Source organism: Notechis scutatus, chromosome 3 (assembly GCF_049901735.1).
Source record: "Notechis scutatus isolate UNSWTSFEM ecotype Mainland chromosome 3, rNotScu1.2, whole genome shotgun sequence".
Classification (NCBI taxonomy): domain Eukaryota; kingdom Metazoa; phylum Chordata; class Lepidosauria; order Squamata; family Elapidae; genus Notechis; species Notechis scutatus.
In genome coordinates, this window is record NC_142011.1 from 102,531,534 (window position 1) to 102,554,566 (window position 23,033).

A 23,033-nucleotide genomic window follows, 5' to 3' on the forward strand; every position below is an offset into this window, starting at 1 on the left:
ACAACATATATAATCCTACAACACAATTATTTACATCACAACTTCTGAAACAGGTTACACTGAAATTTCATATTTGCACTCACATCCCACATATTTAAAAAATACAGATTTTCCACTTCTCGAATACGAGATAACATTTTATTTATCAGAGGTCACTTTAGTCAGATTAGAATTTATTTCATGTTTTTGAAATGTCATAAGTATATCCTAGGCTTTATATGAATATGATGTGGCTTATGTATTATCAACTTCTTCAGAGAATAAGTAGAAGTTGGGATCAATTTTAAACTATAAGCCTATGCATGTTTACTCAGACATCAGGGTGACTTCACTCGTAAGGTTTATAATTTAGTTATTAGTTTTGCAGCATATAATATCTTTTAATCTTTTATGTACTTCACTTATTATTTTAATTGATTTAAATTTATTGGCTGCCCAACTTCATTGACTGTCACTTAGAGGTGAAAAATATTTAAGGGTCACAATAATTATTTGGTTTTACAATTACCAAATAGTGTCTTTGACTTTTCATCACAATATTTATAAATATATTTGCAATATATTTATATTTGCAATATAATACTATGACAGAAGTTGTCTTTCTCTAGGAAAATTTTATTTTGGGATCAATTTCAATGGCAAATTTACAAGAGCAATAAGACAAGAACAGTAAGAAAATATGTAAAAATAACACCTGTCTCCTCAAATAGGCCATAATGTAATTATTATTATAAGAGTCTATATTCTACTAAACGTCTTATCAAAAAAAAGTAAGAAATACAGTTCTAACTTAAATGGTAAACTAAAAATATATATTTAGAGACATATCTCCAAGAGAACTGATGAAACAAAAAGTCATTGTTTCTCTGGAACAAAAATGAAGAAAGGAAACTGCTACATTCGATGAAGAAATAGAAGCTAGGTCTACAATTACAGAGGCATTGCTACCAGCAAAAGTTATTCATTTTACTGGAATAAGTGAAACTTAAATAAGGCCTGATTTGGTAAAGATGATGGGAGAGTTGATCCAAAAACAGAGCATGATCCTAATGAAAGTTACGTAGTTCAAAACTTTTCAAATTACAGTTAGCATCTTAAATTCAGAAGAATGACAGCCAATGTGGGAAACTTGCATCAACATTGTAATCATACCCCTCAACTGCTAAACTATTGAATGCACTTAAAGCATAAATATTTCTCACCAGCATCACCTTTCTTTATGTACATTTAATACATTTATTTAACTTTATCCTTCCAAGGGTGGTGTGGTGGCCTAATGTTGAAGACCTTCTCCCTCCCACTCCAAAGGTTGAGAGTACAATCCTAGGTAGCAGCAGAAAAAAATCTCTCCTAGATTTCTCTCCTAGGGTGCAAAGAAAAAAATATCTGCTGTGAACTCTTGTGGCATCAGGAAGAGCATCCAGCCAGTAAATGTTCAGCTTCATCCAATTCCCCCCCACCCCACTCTACCCTGAATTTAAGGGATTACAGGGTCATTTTATTTTACTTTATCCTTCCAAACCCTGTTCTCTCTCTTTGAAAATGGAAAAAGGGAGAACATGAGATACACGATTGGACATCTTTGGTGCAATGATGTACCCAAATTCAAAGCTGCAGAAGAAAATATAGAATAAAGTATATAAATAAGAGCACTGTAGAACATTTTAGCTCCCCTGAAGCTAAACTTCTGCTTTAACAGAAAGAAATGAAGGCTCCAAAGAGCAAGCCTAAACCACCTAAAGGTGACAGAGAATAATCATTGAGGTGTAAAACAGCCTCCCCAAAATAATCAGGTGTTGTGTTTCCTAAATTTATCTCCAATTGCAAGTCTTTAGAGCTTCCAAGTATGCAGACATTTACAAAATGGAGAGGATCCATTATCCAATAACACATGCAGGTTTTTCACTGGGAAAGCCTAAAACTGGCTAAATCTTTATTTGGACATACTGCTTTAAAACACATAAGAATTATTTTTTTTTGCATTTTCTTACAGCTTAATAATTTACAGTTGTCAGTATGGTCTTGTAGGACATACATCGACATTTTTTTAAAAAAAAATCATTGTTAATAAGACTTTTGTATGCTGGTAAAACAAAAATAAGTCCATGAGTATGCTATCTATATTATTCTATTATCTGGGTAAATAATAACAATGACATGTATACAACTTTATAGCACTGAAATAATCTGCAAATATATTTATGCTAATGTTATTTAAAATGACAGAATCATGCAAAGAAATATCTGAGGTATAATATAGTAAAATTGAGAAGTGTTTTTTCTTTATTCATGATATATTTTGTGGCCAAAAACTATGTTCAGTAAAGGCATTCTCCAACAACAAACATCTTATTTTTATTCTTCTCTCTATCCCATCTTTTTTTTTTTTTACAAATAACTCAAAGTGGCAAACATATTCAACACACTTTCCTATTTTTCCTACAACCACCAACCTGTGAAGCAAGTTGGGCTGAGAATAACTTACTGGCCCAATGTCACCCAGCTGGCTTCCATGGCTAAGGAAGGAGTAGAGTCTCCCACTTTCTGGCCTGGTGCTTTAACCACTTGAATTATCTCTTTTTCTTGCCAGACAAAATAATTTGATTTACAATTAGCTGGCACTGCAGGCTTAGAAGAAGAGACTTGCAGAGGACTGATAACCAAGTTATCATAATTTGGAAATTAATTATAAAGCACCTTAAAGATTGAAGTCACAGAAATATTTATGGGAGTTACTGATTAACTTTACACCAGAGGTAAATTCTTGTACCATTTAACAACGTAAAGCATAACTGCAGAACTGAATTTATAGGACAGCTTTCAATTACTGCAAGTACAATTCAGGCTGAGAGATAAGTGAATTAACAATACTTATATCTAGGACAGCACTTGCATCTTTAAATGAACAAGAGCTCCTCACTTCAGTTCCCTAATAGCCTGTTCCTCTCTGCCATATAGTCTTCTCATTTGCTCAGCCAACCATTGTCTCACCCATCAGCCATGAAACGTCACTGCCCTTCTGCACATTTCCCACTATATCTCCCTCTTGGTACAGGCTAGAGCACTCTCTCCTCTGTAGAACAACTCTCTAATTTTTGCCTCCTTTATCAACTCCTGCGTGTGCGTGCACACATGTCGTTTTATTTGTATCACCTACACCCAGCCTTAACATAGCTTGCGCTCCTTGCAATGTTACTCTATTTCAGAAGGTGTGTACTGAGCACAGAAAGGCTGATGAGATGGTGAGGAATCCATGTTCCATTTTACCCCATGTCTATTCACTTACTTTTTCAGGTACAATCATGTTGCTCAAAAGAAACACCAGACAAATCCCAAACCCGATATTAAATATCCTTAAATAAAGGACCGATTGGAGGGGAAGGTAGATTTTTCACACACACACATGCTCAGGACACACAGTTGCTGAATAAGCGTCAGTTAACTAATACTATCAATGCTAGAATTGAGGGATGTGTAATAAAAAAAACACCTTATAGGAGAACATATGTTTTTCTCCCTCCTGTCACCCTCTCCTTTATCTTCTTCACCAGGAAACCTTCCTTTCCAAAGAGAAGCACAGCATTCCCACTCACACACTGAAGTCTCTTCCAGATCTTGTAAAGCTGGGTTTTGATTATTCCTAGTTTCCTGTTGGGATAGCGGCTCCTCCAGTCCATACATCTTTCCCAAATGGTGTTTAATCTACCCGCACCCCCTTTCCCCAGCACACACACACACACTTTCTCTCCCCCCTTTTCTCTCTCTGTCTTTAACGTGCTTCCCATCCTCAATAGGATTTCCCCATCCTCCTCACCGGAGATACTGAGCGCAAAGCAGGCTCATCCTCTGCCGCCGCCTCTTGCTGCCCGCCAGTCCACGCCGGCCCCGCGTCGGGGTCTACAGCTCGGGTCCTTCCGCAGCCTGGAAGCCGCAGCCGCCGCTACTGCTGCTGCCGCCTCCGGCCGCCGCCATCTTCCCGTGTTGGGCCCAAGCTCTTCCTGGAGAGGGAGGAGGCGGGAGGCGGGAGGAGGGGGAAGAGGTAGCAGCGAGGGGAGGAGGAACAGTTCCGCTCTCCGCCTCCTGACTGGGGGAAAGGAATTATCGCGAGAGCCTCTCGAACTGCCCCGCCTCCACGTTGAAGGCGGCTGTCGCCTTCCCTGACTCGCGCGAAGGCAGCCGGGCAGGTGTTTGACTACCAACCGGCGGGCCTCCCTGTCAATGCCTCCTTTTTTCCACCTTCCCACCCTTACTTCCGGGCGCGGCCCAAGCTCAACGGGACCCACTTCCGTCTTTCGTGCACAGCGAAACCCTTCCCTTGTCAGCTCGTGGGCCCGCAAGGCGGCCTTCTAATGCGGCTTTCCATTGGCGGTGCTGCTGTCATAGCAACGGGGAGTTGCGTGCGAGTGGAGGAAGGGGATGAATCGTGGTGTGGTGTGTTCATCGCCATGGTAACCGTCGCAGCTACTCTAGCGCGCGCGCTCCTTCCCCAACTCCCGTCTGGAAAGTCACCAGCTCCCTCCTTCCCTCACTCCAAATGCCCGCCTGGCAGTTTCTCTCTTAACTCGTGTGAAGACATAGGTGTAGAGACATCTTCCTCCCCTTCCCCCCCCACCACCGCCACCCAGAAGAAGTGGAATTTATTTTAATAGGACTGCTCGAAGTCTGCCCTGAGGCTCGTCGCACCCGTCCTCGGCTCAGGGCGCCGATCGGAAGAGCCGAGATTTAGTTACGTTTGACGAGAGACGGTGTCCTTCGAGCCACGGAACTACTGTGGCGGCTTCTCTTGGGTCTTTCTGAGGTCGCTTTCCAGTTTGGCACCCGGACTTTTCTTCTCCTGCACAGTGGCAGTTGCTCCTTGGGAGCGCCAAGAAGAACAGATGAAATAAAAGTAGAATACCACATTGTCTAAACTTGGGGTGCTTGGATCCCTGCCAAAAACCCCTGCCTGTTTTTAAAGAGATTCTTTATTAAAAGGAGTTGAAGGAGGCATGCTGCAGAAGAAATTGCCAACCTTTAGCATCAAGGGCAAGAATGCTTCTCTAGACCTTAAGCAGTGCCATGGGTCTTTTTTGGAAAGTAAAGTAGAAGATGACTTTGGCCCAGTCCTTTTGTGCACCCTTCATCTCCCCACCACCACCACCAAAAAAGGAATAAGGAGAGAAATATATTCAGGGAGTAATAGAAGATATATTGCGAATTGTAACGGTGGTGGGCGTTTCCGTCCTCCCTCCCTCCCTCCTTCTCTGTCATATAGCTCGCTGCCCAATTTGCAAGAGCAACTCTGAAGGAAAACTAGTTTGCTTAAAATGTAAAAATATTTTTAATATAACTTTTTTTATATAAACAAGAAAGCCAGAAACAAAACTGAGACAATGATGAAGAGCAAGATTTTTATCCACAAAGTTATAGAATGTTTTTTTTTTTTTCAATCATTGGTCTGTGGCAGGTGGTATTGATATTTATAAACAATCCTTCAGATGGAAATATTTGTTTTGGAATATTTCTTATGTTTCCTCTGTAGACATTTCCTCCATTACTTCAATTGTCACCGGTGGTTTCTATTTAAAAAACAACATTTCAGAGGTGTGCTTTTTTGAAATAGATCTATGACTTTATAAAATGCAATAATGCATTATAGAATACAGATGATGGCTGAATACAATGGTATTTATATAAAGAAAACTGAAAATCATTAACACTATGATTTAAATAAACCTTGAAAGATTTCATTTTAGCAGTAAATAGTTAACTTGCATAGCTATGTAATAAATTACCGTGTTTCTCATATAATAAGGTCGGGTCTTATTTTTTTTTGAGCCCTGAAAAAATGGCCGTCTTTTCGGGGGTGACTTAATTCCCCCCTTGCATCTTCGGGCGGGCGGGCAGCGATGGCTTGGATGTTGACCTCGGCATTGGTGGGGCACTTCATATCGGGGTCAACGCAGGCAGCACCATATCCGGGTATGCAACAAAAGTACTTCCTAACAGCAAGCCCCCGCACCATTCCCATTTCGCATGTTTTAATATAGGCCTTAATTTGGGGGGAGGGGCTTAATTTCATTTCATGCCTATAAAACATGCTGGGACTTCCTATTGGGGGAGGCCATATTGTTGGAGAAACAAGGTACTATAATACATTTATATAATTACGTTTTAGCCTATTTTGTATAACACTCATTTTTCAATTTATTCATTGTATTTGTCCATATAAAGCCTATGTCTTCAGGCAATCCTCTCATAGGTGGCAAGTGCAATCTGGTCTTCAATCTATTAAGTGAAAGACAGAGGTGGTATTCAGCAGGTTCTGACCAGTTCTGGAGAACCATCTGCGGAAATTTTGAGTAGTTCGGAGAACAGGCAAATACCACCTCTGACTGGGCCTGCCCCCATCTATTCTCTGCCTCCCGAGTCCCAGCTGGTTCTTTTTTTGTTGCCCAGCACAGGAGGATGGAGCTGGAAAGCAGGTTAGTGAGGTGGGGAGAGAATGGGGATTTTACAGTATCCTTCCCCTGGAATGGGGTGGGAATGGAGATTTTGCAGTATCCTTCCCCGGCCATGGCCACCAAGCCACACCACGCCCACCAAGCCACGCCACAGAACCGGTAGTAAAACTTTTTGAATCCCACCACTGGTGAAAGGGATTTATCTTTCCAATGCTGCAATATTGGCATATTTGGCCATAATAAAGCTGAGAGGTTATTTACATTGTCCATTTGTTAAATTCCAAGGACTAGGTATGTGGTTCAAGAGAATATTATTGTCTGAAAATGTTAGCTTTTGTCACTTAACTACATTTATGTAATTTAGTAATTCCCCCAAAACTTATTAAGTGTAAGGCATAACAGCGTTTTAAAGAAGCATAATCCTTATTACATCTCTAACAAAATTCTGTTTAAGACAGTCCTTTTCTACACAAACAAAACAGACTTTAATGACGTATAAATATTTTTCTTACGTAAATCATAATTTGAGATCTATTGGCACTCTTGCTATAGAACCTAATCATTCTCCCATTCTCGGGTCTAGGCAATATAGGAACCTCTGATTATTTCATTTATTTCTTAGCATCTGCATATCAAATTAATTTCTTAATAACAAATATCTATAAAAACTAATAGCAAGTCTTTTTAATTTTAAAAGACTTAACAGTCCTAATCCCAGTATTTCAGCTGCCTCAGAAGCTAAAGTGCTGCAGGTTCAAACAATTTGGATTCAATCGACTTGTGTACTACTGCATAAATCTCTTACGTTGTCCAATAATACATGCGAAGGGTTCAATTCAAATATTAAAAAACAAAGGTGAAAATGGACATCTTTGTCTTATTCTTCTAAATAGTGGGAAAGTAGAAGAAGGCATGCCATTAACCTTTATTTTAGCTATGGGTGACTCATAATATCATGACCCATTTTACAAATTCAAAAGGAAATTTGAACCTGTTCAGTTCATATACTGTGTCAGGCCTTTTAATGTTATCTAATGATAACATAAATTGATGTTTATTCAAATCTATTATATCTACAACTAAATTGTCTGATGCTTGGCTAGTTTTTATAAACCCTGCTTAGTCATTTTTAATCAGATTCATCTACAACTGTATTATTAAATTAACAACAGCAGTGATTCATTAACAACTGAGGCAAGAAATGTAAAATGGGGAAAAACTCACTTAACAAATGTCTTGCTTAGCAACAAAAATTTGGGGCTCAAGGTTGAGGATTACCTGTATCATCTAACTTCGGTAGGTTAGCTTTATTTTAAAAAGCCTTTATGTCTTCACTAGATGTATTCTCTAGTATACTGTATAACTCTGGATAAAAAATTTAAAATTTATACCCTTTGAGGTTTTATACATTTTATTCCTTTCACCTCTAATATTTGGAATCACTGTCCTATATTTCTTTTGCTTCCAACAATTAGCCAAGAACTTAACAGTGTCTTTCATTATTCTCTTGTCATAAACTATTTTCCCAATTATTTTTATAGTGTTTATAAACATTTAGATAGATCCCCTAAAAGCCATATATACATGTTTGCCTTGCTGTTTTGGATTCTGTTTCTATTCATTTTTGCTTGAATTTGGTTAACTTTTATTATGGATTTATCCTGTTCGCTTTGTGGAAATTATTGAAAGAGTTGTGCACTATCTGTAAAACATTTGTAAGCTGTCTATTGTCACTGTGAGTGAATAGATGGCTATGTAAATTTTCTGAATAAATAAATTTTACACCAATGGATTTGTTTAATGTTCTTGGCAACTCTGAGAAGTCATCAGCATGTCTCAAGTTTTGAATTCAGTTGGTGATAGTCTCCATGCCATTTTCTCATTTATCTCATTCATTTCCCTATTTGTATAGAGAGGAGAGGACTGGTAACACAGTTTAACCTTTCATAGTGGCTCAGGGCCTCCACTTATTAGATATTTTTGTAAGAAAAATCATGGCAATCTTGGCCAACTCATCTTTATTTCTATGAACAAACAAGGTACATGAAATTCCATTATTGGTGTTTCCATATCTTTTCCCCCATAGAAATCAGCAGCACATCAAGGTGATAGTAGAATATGGATATGTAAATATAATTACATGTTAGCCATGTATGCACAAGCTCTTTGTGCCAGTTTGAAAGCAGAGCTTATTCTAGCTCAATAATCATGCAAGATTGAAGCTACAGCAAAGCTAGTGTTTATCTTTGCCACACTGAAGTGCAAGGCAATGGAGTTAACCATGGTTCTGTTCACAGTGGGATAATTTGTCTCTCTATGTCTCTTGACTCCTATACAGTACTCTCTCCATTCTAACAAATGCTTGAAAGAAAAAGGTAGCTGGATAACTTTGTAGCTGAACTGTTCAACTGATGAGATTTTTTTAAAAAAATATGAACAAATGCACAAAACATGAAATAAGGACATGGATGGGACTGAAGGATATATTAGCAATTCATTTAATTTTCTTCTATAGAATGATACCTATAGTCTTACTTTATTCCAGGATCTGGGACAACTAGGGCAAGTTGATCAATATTAGATATAACTTTCTATGCCTAGGAACTGGCAGCAGTGTGGACAGCTATGTGTCTCTTTGAAAGTCTCCCTGTGGATTGACAAATGATAGCAAATCATTATTTATTATTGTATGTGAACTTAAGACACTGACATTCCAATGCAAATCCCTTTATCATGAATAAATGTACAGCACCCAAGGGTGCCTGTGCTGTTCCTTCATTCTCCAAGCCTACTACAAGCTTCATAGGGAAAGCATAGGTAGACAAAGAAGAAATGGCAATTGTAAAATAATGTTAAATCATACATTAATGTCACTTCTCTAAATATTGTTTAGAGAAGTATTGGTTCCCAATACGCCTTTCCTGTATCCTCTCAAACCATTCAAAGAACAAAAACCAGCTACAATACAAGTCAGAAAATGTTCTCTGCTGTATCACAGTTTTAATGCAGAGCATGAGGCAGCTTTTTGATGCACATGCCATGGCAATTTCACTGAGAATACTTCCACAGTGCAATGTGATCTATGTCTCATCTCAAAATCTTTCATAGAGTCATTGCCTATCTCTGATTTAAGACTAATTATAGCTGTGGTGCTGAATAGCCTTAATATAGATCACAGAGTTCATTAAATTATTATGAAAAAGGAGAAAGTTAGTTACAATTTTTAAAATCTTGGCACATCCATGATGGACTGGGATGAGAAATTCTTTTGTCCCAGCTCACATTTTGCCATACAGATAGCGCACATTTTGAAATATGTCGCACTGGCAAACAGGAATATCTACATCTGTGGTTTTCAGTTATTAAGAGACAGGCTAGAGACACTGAGACATTTGTTCAAGTCATGAACAGCAATTTTGATAAAATCTATACTAGTTTCTAGACTAATATTTCACAATCTGGTGCTCTTTAGATGAGTTAGTTTACAACTTTCATGATTTCTAGCACTTATGCAGACTCATCCATTTGGGAATGGCTCATGCACAATGACTTGCAGCTCATTAGAATTTCCAGATCAAGTTTCTGGGAGACTATGGGGATCTCATGAACAGTATTTTACTGCTGAATTTGTCTGGATTTTTGCAGCCTTGATACAGTATGCCTGTTCCCTTTCCTGATCCCTTCACAATAGAAAGTTGAAGCAAAGGAGAAACAGCCATGGTTGCTGAGGGAGCCTCCGAAAGCCCTGCACTCAGAGCTGCTGCTTGAACGACGACTAGCAGAAAAGCAGCAATAGTGCACAAGATAGTATTTCACAGCTCCCTGCCAGCAAAGCTGACATGGATTCCTGCCTTTGAGCACCCACAACTGAGCTGCAAGAATCTGGATGACCACTAGCCATGGTTAGATAGATAGAACACCCTCTTTGTTGTCATCTAGCATTTGTTCAGAGGTCTGCAGTCTTTATCTGGCGGTCCTATCCCATTTGATCAAGCTTGTTGAATGCCTGAAGGAAGGAATAAATGGCAAAGGGGCTTGGGAAGGGTCACTGCATCTGTGGAGTCATTTGATTTGGGACAACCTATTCTCTAAAGTAAGACAAGAAGTAATGGTTGTAAGAGAGGAATCCAACCTAGAACTAAGAAGAAATTTCCTGGCAGTGAGAACAATTAATAAAATGACTTGCCTCCAAAAGTTGTGGGGAGCTGTAGCGCTGGAAGTTTTTAAGAGATTGGACAGTCATTGTTCCAGAATAGAATGGAATCTCCTGCTTTAGCAGGGGATTGGATTAGAAGACCACTTCCGACTCTGTTATTACGTGTTCTGTATTCTTTCACTTTATTTATGTCACTGAAGACCACTGTCTCTTACCCAGCTGAAAAATAGTAAGAATAACAATATTTCTTAATTGGGTATTGCAAGAACAAACATGCCTTGTCTGGAACTCCCTCCTCATATTTCACAGTTGGGCAAAAAATAGTTGAGGATTTACTAGTAATTTTGCTGCACATCACAAAGCAGTTCTGATCATCAGTGATTTAACACAGGCAGCATGACAATTTCCCCCATTTTTACAGTACATTACTGAAATGGAGGAAAGCTTGAGAGGAAAAATGAGCCTGGCTTATTGTGTGACCCCAATAATTGTGGTATTTAAACTAAATTGAGGAACTAAATGGCTTTTCTTCACATTGTAATTCTATAAGATACAATATTTGCGTATAGATCTAAAAATAAAATCACAATAATTTCAAGGCAAGCTCCAAAGCTCACAATGGAAAGGTGAGAAAAGGAAAAGCTGAAACAAAGGAAAAGGAGCTCCACAAATTTACTGGATTTTGTTTTGCTCCTTATTGGTTTGCTCCTTAACGTTTTCTTTTTCTTGAAACTGAGGACACAAAAATAACCTGAGCACAATAATAAAAGCAGATCTGTCAGCCTTCGCCTCCAAAAAGACACAATGTACTCTGGCATAGGTTGAATGTGTTTTTTGCTTCTTTCTTGGTTTGATTTAAAAAGCCCATGTATTCTGAATGTCTTATAGCTTAAATGCCCATAAGTTCTATTTTCTTTGTGAGGCTGTGCATGACCTTATTCAATGCAAGTCATGGAAAAGATATTCTTTTATATCAGAGAGCAAAAAGAATTATAGGCTTTGAAGCAGCCTGTCCATAAAACCAGAGGATAAAATGTGGTTCTCCAGGGAGAAGTCCCTGAATAAAACTAACTTCGAACTCCCTGCAATTAGAGACTTACCTGTCCCTGACCCAATCACTGTGACACAGTTTAGAGATTTAGATTCGTGCACTGAATTGATGCATTCCTTTTCTTCCACTCCTGTTCCCATTTCTTCAGCATAAATTATGTCTTCCACAGAACAGCTTTAAAGGTCTCCCCACATACATTTAAGATTAACAGGTAATCTTCTTTTTCTGTCATTGAGCTCATACTGTGGATCAAAGTAGCATTGAAGTTGAGTCTGGAGTCCTGCAAATGACAATTTAGGAAGCAGCTTAAAGCTTATCTTTCCTCATTATCCAGGATTTTTTCAAGTTTTAAGTTGCTGGTATTAGTCTTAATATAGTTTTAGGACTGTAAATTATTTTCTAATTTTATTTTTCTTCTTGTAAGTCATCCAGAGATACTGTGTAAAGTGGAATGGACATTTATATATAAATTAGTATATTCCATCTAGTTTTCTGACACAAAGCTAAATTCTGAGTTTTCTAATTATCAGAAGTACATTTAAAAGCAGAACTACAGTGATCATTTTAAAAAATGATATCTACTTATGCCTGATAATATATTGTCCTTTTCCCCTAAGATTTTGTAAAATGATTTTTTTTCCAGTAGAAGTAGAAATGCTTGTAATAAGAATCCCATCCTTCTATGGTTGTTCAGGTCTTCTTTATTTGCTTTCCAGCAACTGGTTGCTTATCTCTTTCTGTGTATATTTTTCACCCTTTCTAAATGTATGTGTGTACGAAGTGGGGGGGGGGGGGGGAATCAGTGTGGTTAGTGTTTAAGCTGCTAGACTAGGAGTAGGAATCCCCAGATTTTAGTCTCCGTTGGGCAGAGAAGTTGGCTGGATGATTTGGGCCAGTCATTTTCTTTCATACCTATACTATGTTGAAAAGCATCTATGTACTAACCTGCACTAGGCCAATATAATAAATTGTGATCTAAGGTATCTGAGGAGCTGCCTCACTCCATTGAGACTAGCCCACCCCACTCACACCAGCAAAAGAAGTCTGCTACAGACCCTGGGTGCTAAGAAATTCCAGTGGGTGGGGTTAAGGATAAGAAAATTTTCCGCTGTGATCCTCAGCCTGTGGAGCACTCTACCACAGAAATAAGAACTGCTTGCATTCTTTTGGCCTTCCAGAAGGGTATTAACATTTGATTTTGCCACATGGCTTCGGGCTCTGAAGGGTGTGCTCACCATTGGAAGTGGTTGACAGAGTAAGAAGACTTCATTCCCATGCTGTCCATCTCCTTGGTTCTATTTTTTTTTTGGCATAGTTTTTTTTAAAAAAATATTTTTCTATTTATTTTCTTATGGCTGCCCTTACCAGAAAGATAGGCAGCATATAAATGAAATAAATAAAATCAATGTGAAAACATTAAATCTTAAAAGTTAATTCTTTTCTAAAAAGAATAGAAGTGAAATGTGAAGTCCCTACACCAGCCTTCCTCAACCTGTTGCCCTCTAGATGTGTTGAGCTCAAACACCCAAAATGGATGGGGAGCTGGAGACTGTGACAGTTTTAATTGACTAAATGTGGAGGCAATAGGTGGAGGAAGTTTTCTTTATAACACAGCTTTAAGCATTATTAATCAGATTTTTCTTCAGAAAAATCTTGGAAGTCTTAGTTCTGTGAAAATGATGCAAAGATGTTCCAACAGATGAAAAATAAATCTTAACATGCTTGCCAGATGGTAGTTTCCTTAGTGACAGTCCGTTAATTTAACTACCGTAGGTTGCAGAGAAAATTCATAAAGGCTACCAGAGAACAGAATTAATACTATCTTTACTTCTTCCTTGCTACATGAAAAACAGCTTGAATTATTGCCATATGATAGTAATTCCCTTTAACATTCCCTTTACCTGACATCATTTAATGCTACAAAATTTTAATAGCTTTAATTACTTTTGCTGAAAATTTACATGAAGGCATACCAAAATACCGATCAGTTTGAAAAGTTAAACAGAAGCAATATCAATACATAGATAGATTCGCTATTAGAGGTTGTTCTTAAACCTTGGCTGAAGCTAATTAATCTTTTTCACAGTATGCCAGCTGAAATGACATAAAGAAAAATAATAATGATCTTATTCCATTCAGCCAGGCATCAAAAAGAAGTGGATATCTTCAAAAATATTAAATGTTGCTGTTCCATTAGAGAAGGATCCAACATTTAAATGAAAGTCTGAGCTGTTTTGCAAAACTGGAATTATATTCTACAAATGTGTATATTACAAATGTGAATTCCAGTACCTTACATTTATGTTATATGAGAACCTGTGCAGTAAGGGAAATGTTTTATGAGCCCAAAGGCAATAAATTAAAATACAGCGCAGTTGTGGAATTAGGTCCTGTTTTTTTGCAGAAATTTGTCCCAGGCTAAAGCAAATTGGTTGGGTTGGATGGAGTCACTTAACCATATACACCTTTTTCAAATATACACATTTGTATGAAATGCTGCAATTTCTGGTCCTGGCCCATGTTAAATCAATAGAAGGATGTGAGACTGGGAAAGATCAGCATCAACATCAACTGTTCAAAGATTGCATCCAATCTCTCCAAGGTTTTGATCTTACACAATCAAAGGGTTAACTTATTGTCTTCCCATCAAGACAATAATGGGAATGAAATCACAATAAATCGTGTCTCAGGATAATATGAGATCAATAACCAAGTACTTTGATATAAAAAGGATGTCCTCTGATTCATGTGATTTGAAGGTTGATCATTTCATAGAGTTCACCATTCTGAAAGTACAACAATTTAAACTGCAAATACTTAAGCATGTATTAAAATGCTGCCAGCACTGGTTTTCAGTTTCTATTTGGAATACTGATTCTGTCAGTCAAACTAAAGCACTTCCTCATTCAACACATTGTATAAAATTCCCTAGATTAAAAAGAATTAATTTCAGTAATTAAGCCAATCATATCAATACTTACTTTCCAAACCATGTTTATTTACTTCTAAGTGCTGAATACTGGGACCAAAAGGGATGAGAATAATGCTTTTGATGAGCTTTCAAGATGTTGGAAGCTCATCATTGGAAATGATTACAAGTGGAAACATGAACAAGAACGACCTCTCTCAACCTTTATGTCCTCCAGTTCCAGTCATAAATTTCCAGAATTTTCAGCAATAACTATCTGGAGGAATTCTGGGACAGAAGGCTACATATTCTCTTAGAATTGGGAAGGTTTTAATACTTAGGCTCAAACACCTTCCAATTATGCTTTGAAATTCTTACTGTAAGAAATACAATAGAATTGTTACTATCAAGAGAGTCAACCCTGGGCCATGACATCAAAGAAATCACAGAGTCCTTTTTGATTTTCTCCTTATTTTTTTTTTTTTTTTGATCCTTTGTATTCCCTGATGGTGCTAAAAAAAAAAATCACCATCAGTCAATTGCAAAAGGCAGTCTTACTTGGAACAACTTATATGCTGTAACAATATTTTTAATATCCTCAATTACTGCTTATCCTAGGTCCTTGGGAAATACTTAGCAGCTGGAAAAAAATGCCAAGTCCAGTCTAAACATCTGGCAACAAACTATAATAATAATGTAAATACCTGAATGCCTCTGAGTAAATATATCAACCTTGACGTGATATTTATTTTTACAACATTTATCTTATTTTTACAACATTTATCTTTAAGATAAATAAGTGGGATTTAAACACATGTGATAAGCTATATATATATATATATATATATATATATATATATATATATATATATATATATATGTGTGTGTGTGTGTGTGTGTGTGTGTGTGTGTGTATGTATGTATGTATGTATGTATGTCAGAATGAAGGAGATTTCCTTTGGATAATTTAATATTCAAAATATCAATAGAAATATTATTTTATGTTGTATGTTCAATAATAAAATATATTGTGCAACAATTTGTAAATTATTAATTTCATATAATATAGGAACCCTATGTCATTAATAATTTATTAAGCTCTTGCACAAAAACAATATAATTTAGTAGAGCACATACAATATGTATGTTCAATTTCAGCCAGTGGAGTTATTCTAATAAGCCGGCTGATGGCTCCAAACTAAGAATAAGAGAAGATAAAAGATAGTCTTGATGAGTCCCGGGAGGAATTTTTAAAGATGAAGAAGTAATTTCATTTATAATAATCCTGGGAAAAGGATTAGAGAACCACATAAAATCAGATTAGTTTTAAAATGTCACATCTGACCAAAGCTTTAAGAATTTATAACAAAAGCCCTTTCTGCATCCAATGAAACCCTGCTGGTTTCAATTTTGCTGAAAATATATCTAAAATATTGATAACAATGGGAAACTGGCAAGTAGGGGTGAAACCTCTCCATCTCAAGTGACTAGAAAAATAGTGAATAAGTGGAAATGTACTTATTAAAAATATCTACAGGGAAAAGTAAATTCTTGGAAAGAAGAGTGGAAGTGCAGTGTTGGACTTTGGGTGTTTAGAGAATGTGGTCTAGACAACAGGTGTTTTGATGTTTCACAGCAATTGTGGCTGGCATCTTCAGAAGCAAGGTTGTCTCATCACCCTGCCCCGATCAAAAGCCAGCTTGACTGAAGACCAAACAGAAGTCAGGAACCTGACTATAAAGGCAGGAGCCCAGTCAGTCCCTGTCCAGTTAATTTTTTGTGGTCTGTATAGAAACCAAAGCCATCAGGACAAGATTCAGCAGTCCATCTGCATTTAAAAGACAGAGGCCACTCTTTTGAAGACTGCAGAGTCCACATTTTGAACAGAGAGGACTGGTGACTTGAAAGAGGGTTCAAAAAAGCCATCTATGTCAAAACTGAACAGAGGGGGAGGGATATGGCATCATCTATGTGCAGTCTACAACACAGTCCTTTCAGCAGTTCCAAGAAGGCTCCACACCCATTTGCACCACTCAGGTGACCCTGATGATGTGCATAAGCATCCAGGTGGCCTCAAGGACTCTCTAAAAGATGCAAATGAGCAGCTATCTGCAAGAAGTATAAATCCTTCCATTCTCCTCCATCCAGTCAGAGCTGAAGAAGCTTCTTGGATGAGAAGTGAAACATCTTCAGAGAAAAAACAGAAAGTTCAGTTGCCTCTTGAAAAAGCACCAGGACCTGGATAATTGAGAATCCTCGTAGACTGCTAAAGAAAGTACCAGCTGTGAAAGTATAGCCTAATATATAGAAACATGATTAATTTAAGAAATTGCTGGGTTTTGAACCAGCAACTTTTGACATAAGTTATAACTGCTTTGTTACAACGGTCATCATAAAAGGAGTCCACCCGCTCCAAAAGAAGTACAGTAGTAACAAAAGAAAGCAAACAAAGCTATGATATTATCCTAAGACTCAGAAAATGAAATAGTGTGCCCTATTGTACATTGTGTTTGGCTAAACAACTCCCATGACATTGCACAAAAAATCAAATAATGTTAATTAACATAATTAATCAAGAAAATAAAATTAACTGCCAATATCTCAAGAATAATGATAATTGACAAATAGCAGAAGGTAGCAGGGAGGACAGGAAATCAGAGAAATAAAGTTAAGTGAAAAGAGTTTTTTAAAAATACATTGGAAAAAGTCATGTGAAATGTCCAGTCATGTCTCTTGTCATTCTAATTAACACTGAGAACTAGGTAAAATCTTCATGTTTTATAAGCAAATCTCAACCGATAGCAATAAACTTATACACTGGACCAAAAGCCAGAATAACAGACAATCAGAGTTGGAAGGGACCTTGTAGGTCATCTAGTCCAACTTGAAACCCTACACTATTTCTGACAGATGGGAGTCCAATCTCTTCCTGAAAGTCTCAAGTGATGGCGCTTCCACAACTTCCGAGGGCAAGCTGTTCCATTGGTTGATTGTTCTCATTGTCAGAAAGTTTCTCCTTATTTCCAGGTTAAATCTCTCCTTGTTCAGTTTCCATCCATTATTCCTTGTCTGTCCTACAGGTGCTTTAGAAAATAGCTTGATTCCTTCCTCTCTGTGGCAGCCCCTCAAATATTGGAAGACCTCTATCATGTCTCCCCTGGTCCTTCTCTTCACTAGACTAGCTATGCCCAGTTCCTGTAACCGGCATTTCAGTCTTTAAAGATTACTGCCAAGTCTGGATTGTGCTAGTTTAAATTAAAGCATTCCTGATTACTCTAAAATGGGATAGGTATTTTGTGGTTCAGTGTGTGGGTATCATGTAAAGCAGAGATCTCAAAACTTGGCAACTTTAAGACTTCAGAATTCCGGGAATTGAAGTCCACAAGTTTTAAAGTTACCAAGTCAGGGGACCCCTGATGTAAAGCATCTGTGCCTGAGAATTGGAATCTCATGAATGCCCTCCTATACTAGAGAAGGAGAAGGGAGTTAATGCCCTATTACATTCTATAAGATGTCACAATATCTTTGACAATATGCATTCTGTGACAGATATTCAAATTGTGCCTCTGCAGACACAATTTGATGGAAAGAGTTCCCAGAAAATAACAAGCTTTATAACTAGTGTCTATTAGGAGGTGAAAAATGTCTTGGAGTAGGATCCTCTATTGACATTTTATTATGCTTCCCTTTTAGTCTAGAATCCAACTCAATCTATATACCCACCAATATCAATAGATTGCCTTCATGTTTCTCAAATCAAGTTACCTCTTCCCCATTACTTTCTCTCTTTCTATTGATTTCATGATGGTCTGGATAGCTAATATGAGCTGCAGTGCCTAGACTCTTGCTTGTAATTGTGAAAACATGGAGCCTGGTGCCAGGAGCATATTGATTACATTCAAGCTGAAAGACCGGTATGATCTGTCCTAGCAGCTTTATGTGGTTAATTTTAGCTTTAAAAAAATCCCAAACCACATTTCTTTCAACATTCACAAATTTCTTAGTTGTTCGCTTTAGAAATTTATACCCATTAGAAAAGGTTTAGCTTTCTGAAATGCACAAAATGTTATCATCTTGGAAGCATGCTGTGTTATTTCATGCCTGTATGCATGTGTCAGATACACTTTGAAGCATCAAAAGGATTTTTCTTCTAGAGACATCAGCAGATATTTATGATCCTGAAATAATTGCTTTGCCACAAAGCATTTTCTAAGCATTTCCCCCAAAGATTTAAAGGCTTCATTTATGCAAACCATGCTTACAAACAGCTTTTTTATTTCAGATAGATGAGGTCTTTCTTTATCAGGGTGGTATTTTTTAGTTGTGCTAAATTAAGATCTATCTATGGCTAACAACAAGAACTTTGGAATTCATAGGGATGGGGGGTGGGATTAAAAATGTGACAAAAAGATTAAAAAGTTCAAGGTGAGCTTTTATATTTCAGAAGTTTCTAAACTACAGAAGAAGCAACCGATAGAAATGAGAGAAGACAGCATTATTCTGAGAAGCCTTTTTGATAACCAAGGATCGAAAGAATAAAGAATGATATAATCATGATTGAGATGGCAAGCATGAATGAAGACAAATTATTTACTCACTAGCCAGTTTGGTTTAGTGGTTCAGGCACCAGGCTAGAAAGCATATTTCTTTATAAGAAAAAAAACCCTGAGAAGTTGGTAGAACAGAGAAGAATATCAGATAAAATGTAAGGAAACTCGTACAGGGGATTTAACCATCTGATCTGCAGAGTGGTTGATGGCTTTTCTGTAGATGAACAAAAGCTCTAGCTTTACTAGACAGAATCCATTTGAAGATCAGGAATTGTAGAGGAGTGAATGTGTGTAAACCTTACCAAACATATTGGCTTAAGGCCGCATAGTACTACGGTATCATATCATATGATTTGACCCCACTCACTCCTACATTCCTACAGATTAGGTGCTATCAGGTGAGGCACAATGGATCAAGTCCTGCTTGCCACATGATAAAAGTAGCCCCAGTGGAAAGTACAATGCAATAAGAAATGTTTTGGTTGCAAGAAACAAAATGGACAAATTAATAACCTGAGTAATATTTTAAAAAGTTCAGCTGTGAGAAGGAAAACCAAAAAACATTGGATATAGGAAAATTATAAAATCTTGGTCTTACAAACCACTACCATGGTATTAATGTTAATTGACAGGCACAAGACACAACCAACAGCCAATAGAAATCCAAAGAAGTGGTGACCAATGAAATTTGGGGTCACATCAGAAGCATCTCATAGACTGCTGCAGTATATGTTTCTATGGGGGAAATGACCTTAATGTTTAGCTTCTGTCCTAAAAAGGAGATGTAAGTCATTCTGTACTTTGAATTCTTTTAGCTGATAGGAAAATTTTCCTCCTTTAGAACTACAGGACTTTGCTTAATTTTCTTAATGTTTCTCTGCAGTTTTGGCACTTTCATCTTAATCTGTAAATTATCTCAAAATTTTAAATCTTCTCTGGAATATGACTTTTTCTTTTACAATTACCGTATTTGCCAAGGCTATATAAGACGACTTTTTGCCCTGAAAGGCATGCCTCCAAGTGGGGGGTCGTCTTATACACCGGTATATCCACTGCCGGCTGGAGGCTTGTTGGATCGCAGCGAAGGCGCCTCTGGCTTCCTGGATCCCCTGCGTCGCTCTGGCTTCATCCCGCCTCGCCTCGCTCCGCCCGAGGCTGCAGCCTTACTGCTCTTCCCACGCCCCTGGCACTCTGCCCTGCCGCTGCAGCCCCGGGATTTCTGGAGGGCGTTTCCGGTGGTGGTGGGGTCGCCTTATACGCTCGGGTCGCCTTATACGCCCGGCAAACACGATGTAACAGAGTGATTCCATATGCTTCTAGTAAAACCAGCAAGGGTTTGGGTTTAGTAATTTTTTTGTGTGATTTTAATTAAATGACTTTTGTCATTGATTTTGTTTCATTTTATTATTTTATTTTTTATTATTTCATTTATTTACATTGCATTAATCATTTGATTAATCATTATATTCCACTGTAACTGATTAATTCATTGTGAAATATATGGGTCATTTTGCATAATAATTTCAATTTTTTTCTATGATGTCACGAGATGGTCTATTATTCCAGTAAATTTTAAACCTATTTTTTTCTGATTAATGTTGTCTTAATTTAATGTTGGAACAGTGCAGGATGTGGAAGATCAAATAACATAGTTCTAACATCTGTAATAAGTGCTGTGCAAAATAAATGGGCAACTTTTTAATTTTTTGCACAACAAGGTGTGCCTCCTATATGCCTTCTTTTATGAAGCGTATAATGGCAGAAGCTACACTGACTTGTTCTATGTGGTGACAAGGATGGGATCAAGTATGAATCAAAAATACACAAGGCAGGATGAAAGCACCTAAGGCTGAGCGACTGGCCAGAGGCAGCTCCATGTGGTTCAATAACCATCAAGGACACTTATGTATAAATAGACAATCATCCACTCAAATTCTCTATTTGAACCCCTATATTATTGCTTACTGATTCTTATTACCCATCATTGGTCAAATTCCCCTTTCAGTTTTTTATTTGTTTTTTTTTAATTACTAACAGTTCTAATCGCTTATAACTCTGGGCAACATATAAATTTGTAGTTACTGTTTTTGTTTAGTGTTTAGCAAACCCGTTAACTACATTTGTAATGCATTTTGTTCAGTTTGAGGATAGTGGGGATTGATTTTAATGCTGTGACTCAGAGGGTGAGCAAGCATAAAGGGCATCCCAAAACATCTTGCTGAAGCGTTGTTCAATTTGTGCACTTTTCCGAAGTGTTAATTCACATTCACTATGGGGAAGTGAATTATTATGACAGATGAACCGTTCATGTGATCTGAGGTTATGATGTTCTTATGGTAGTATGAAACTAATCAAGGCCACTTGCAACACAAATTATTCTATAGTGTTTGCTGAAAGAAAAAGAATGCATGTTACACATAAGTTTTTACAAACTAGTGCAAAAAAATAATAATCGAATAGCTATGTGTATGTCATCACTTACACACAATACAGAAAGAGGAGGTGGAGAATATCCAGACTAACCTATGATAATAAGTTTAGGAAACTACTATTGGCTTCTGAAAAGAGAATTGTATAACATCTTGCTATGATCAATCCCAAAGGATCGATTTTGCCTAAGCACAATTGACTGACAAAATAGAAAATGCAGAATAGCTTTGGAACTCAAAAGCCTTTCAAGATGCAAGGCAAGAAAGCATATAGCAATATAATCTTATCTGATGTTTTGATGTCCCCATCCCTGCAAATAATCACTGTGAATTTTTACAGCTAATGCATAGTATTATAGTTTTGCTTGTTCACTTGATTGCAATCTACTTTGAATTTTATCTTGAAGGAAAAACAGTATTTCAATCTCAATTAATATTAATAAACTACAGATAAAGCTTGAGGTAAGGAAGCTGTACCGTACAATTTGGATGTACTTCCTGCATCTCCTCAATGTTTTTTGTACTATACAATCCCTCTTCTCAGCCACTGCTGGGTTGTACAGTTTCAGCTACAAACTTTTTTTTTAAAAAAAAGTCAGGCACAATTTGTTTCTTAATCATCATTTCTGACATTTCTTAATCATCTTTTTGGTTTCCTGGTACAGCAGTTTCTTTCTTTGGCCAAAGAACTTGATAACGATAATGTCATTATCTATTATTATCATTATTAGCTTGATAATGCCCCTCACATCCTGGACATAAATTGTTTCAACTTCTTCCCTCAAGATGACGCTATAGGGCATTGCACATCAAAACAACTAGACACAAGGACAGTTTTCCCCTCCATGCCATCACTCTGCTAAACAACTAATTCCCACAACACTGTCAAACTACCTAATAGGGCTGTATTACTATTCTTCTTCTCATCTTTCCAATTACATTATTTCCTTATCTTCTTGTGACTATAACTTTGTTGCTTGTATCTTACAATTTATATTGTTTTATTTAGTATCCTATGACTATCACTAATTCTTGTATCTTATGATTTATGATGAATGTATTTTATGATGATTATGATCATGATTTATCATTTACTTGTATGTACATTGAGAGCTTATGCACCAGAGACAAATTCTTTGTGTATTCAATCACACTTGACCAATAAATAATTCTATTTATTCTATTCTATTCTAGTTTGTTATTTCTATTCTATTCTATTCTATTCTATTCTATTCTATTCTATTCTATTCTATTCTATTCTATTCTATTCTATACACAAAGGCTACATGCCTAATGCACAGACTGGCATAACATATGCTGTTGTACATGTGTTCAGAAAATGTAAGCATTATTATTATAATTTAAATAAGAGGCAATATATATTTTATCTTTTTGGAGAAGATCATGATTAATTGATCTGCTCAGTCTACTCTTCAAGGGCTCCTTCATAAATCTGAGGCTCCTGTTCTTTCTCTTTTTATCATTCTAAAATGGAC

At 37.2% G+C, this 23,033-nt stretch overlaps 1 protein-coding gene across 2 annotated transcripts in view; it reads right to left on the reverse strand.

The window, feature by feature from the left end:
* Window positions 1-4,258, reverse strand: part of SMG7 (SMG7 nonsense mediated mRNA decay factor) — a 63,357-nt gene extending 59,099 nt beyond the window's left edge. For both annotated transcript variants that reach the window (XM_087960856.1, XM_087960855.1), the window contains exon 1: window positions 3,815-4,258. In XM_087960856.1, the coding sequence (XP_087816982.1) occupies window positions 3,815-3,843 (29 nt within the window). In that variant the 5' untranslated portion in view covers window positions 3,844-4,258. The remainder of the gene's footprint in view (window positions 1-3,814) is intronic.
* Between the last annotated feature and the right edge of the window lie 18,775 nt (window positions 4,259-23,033).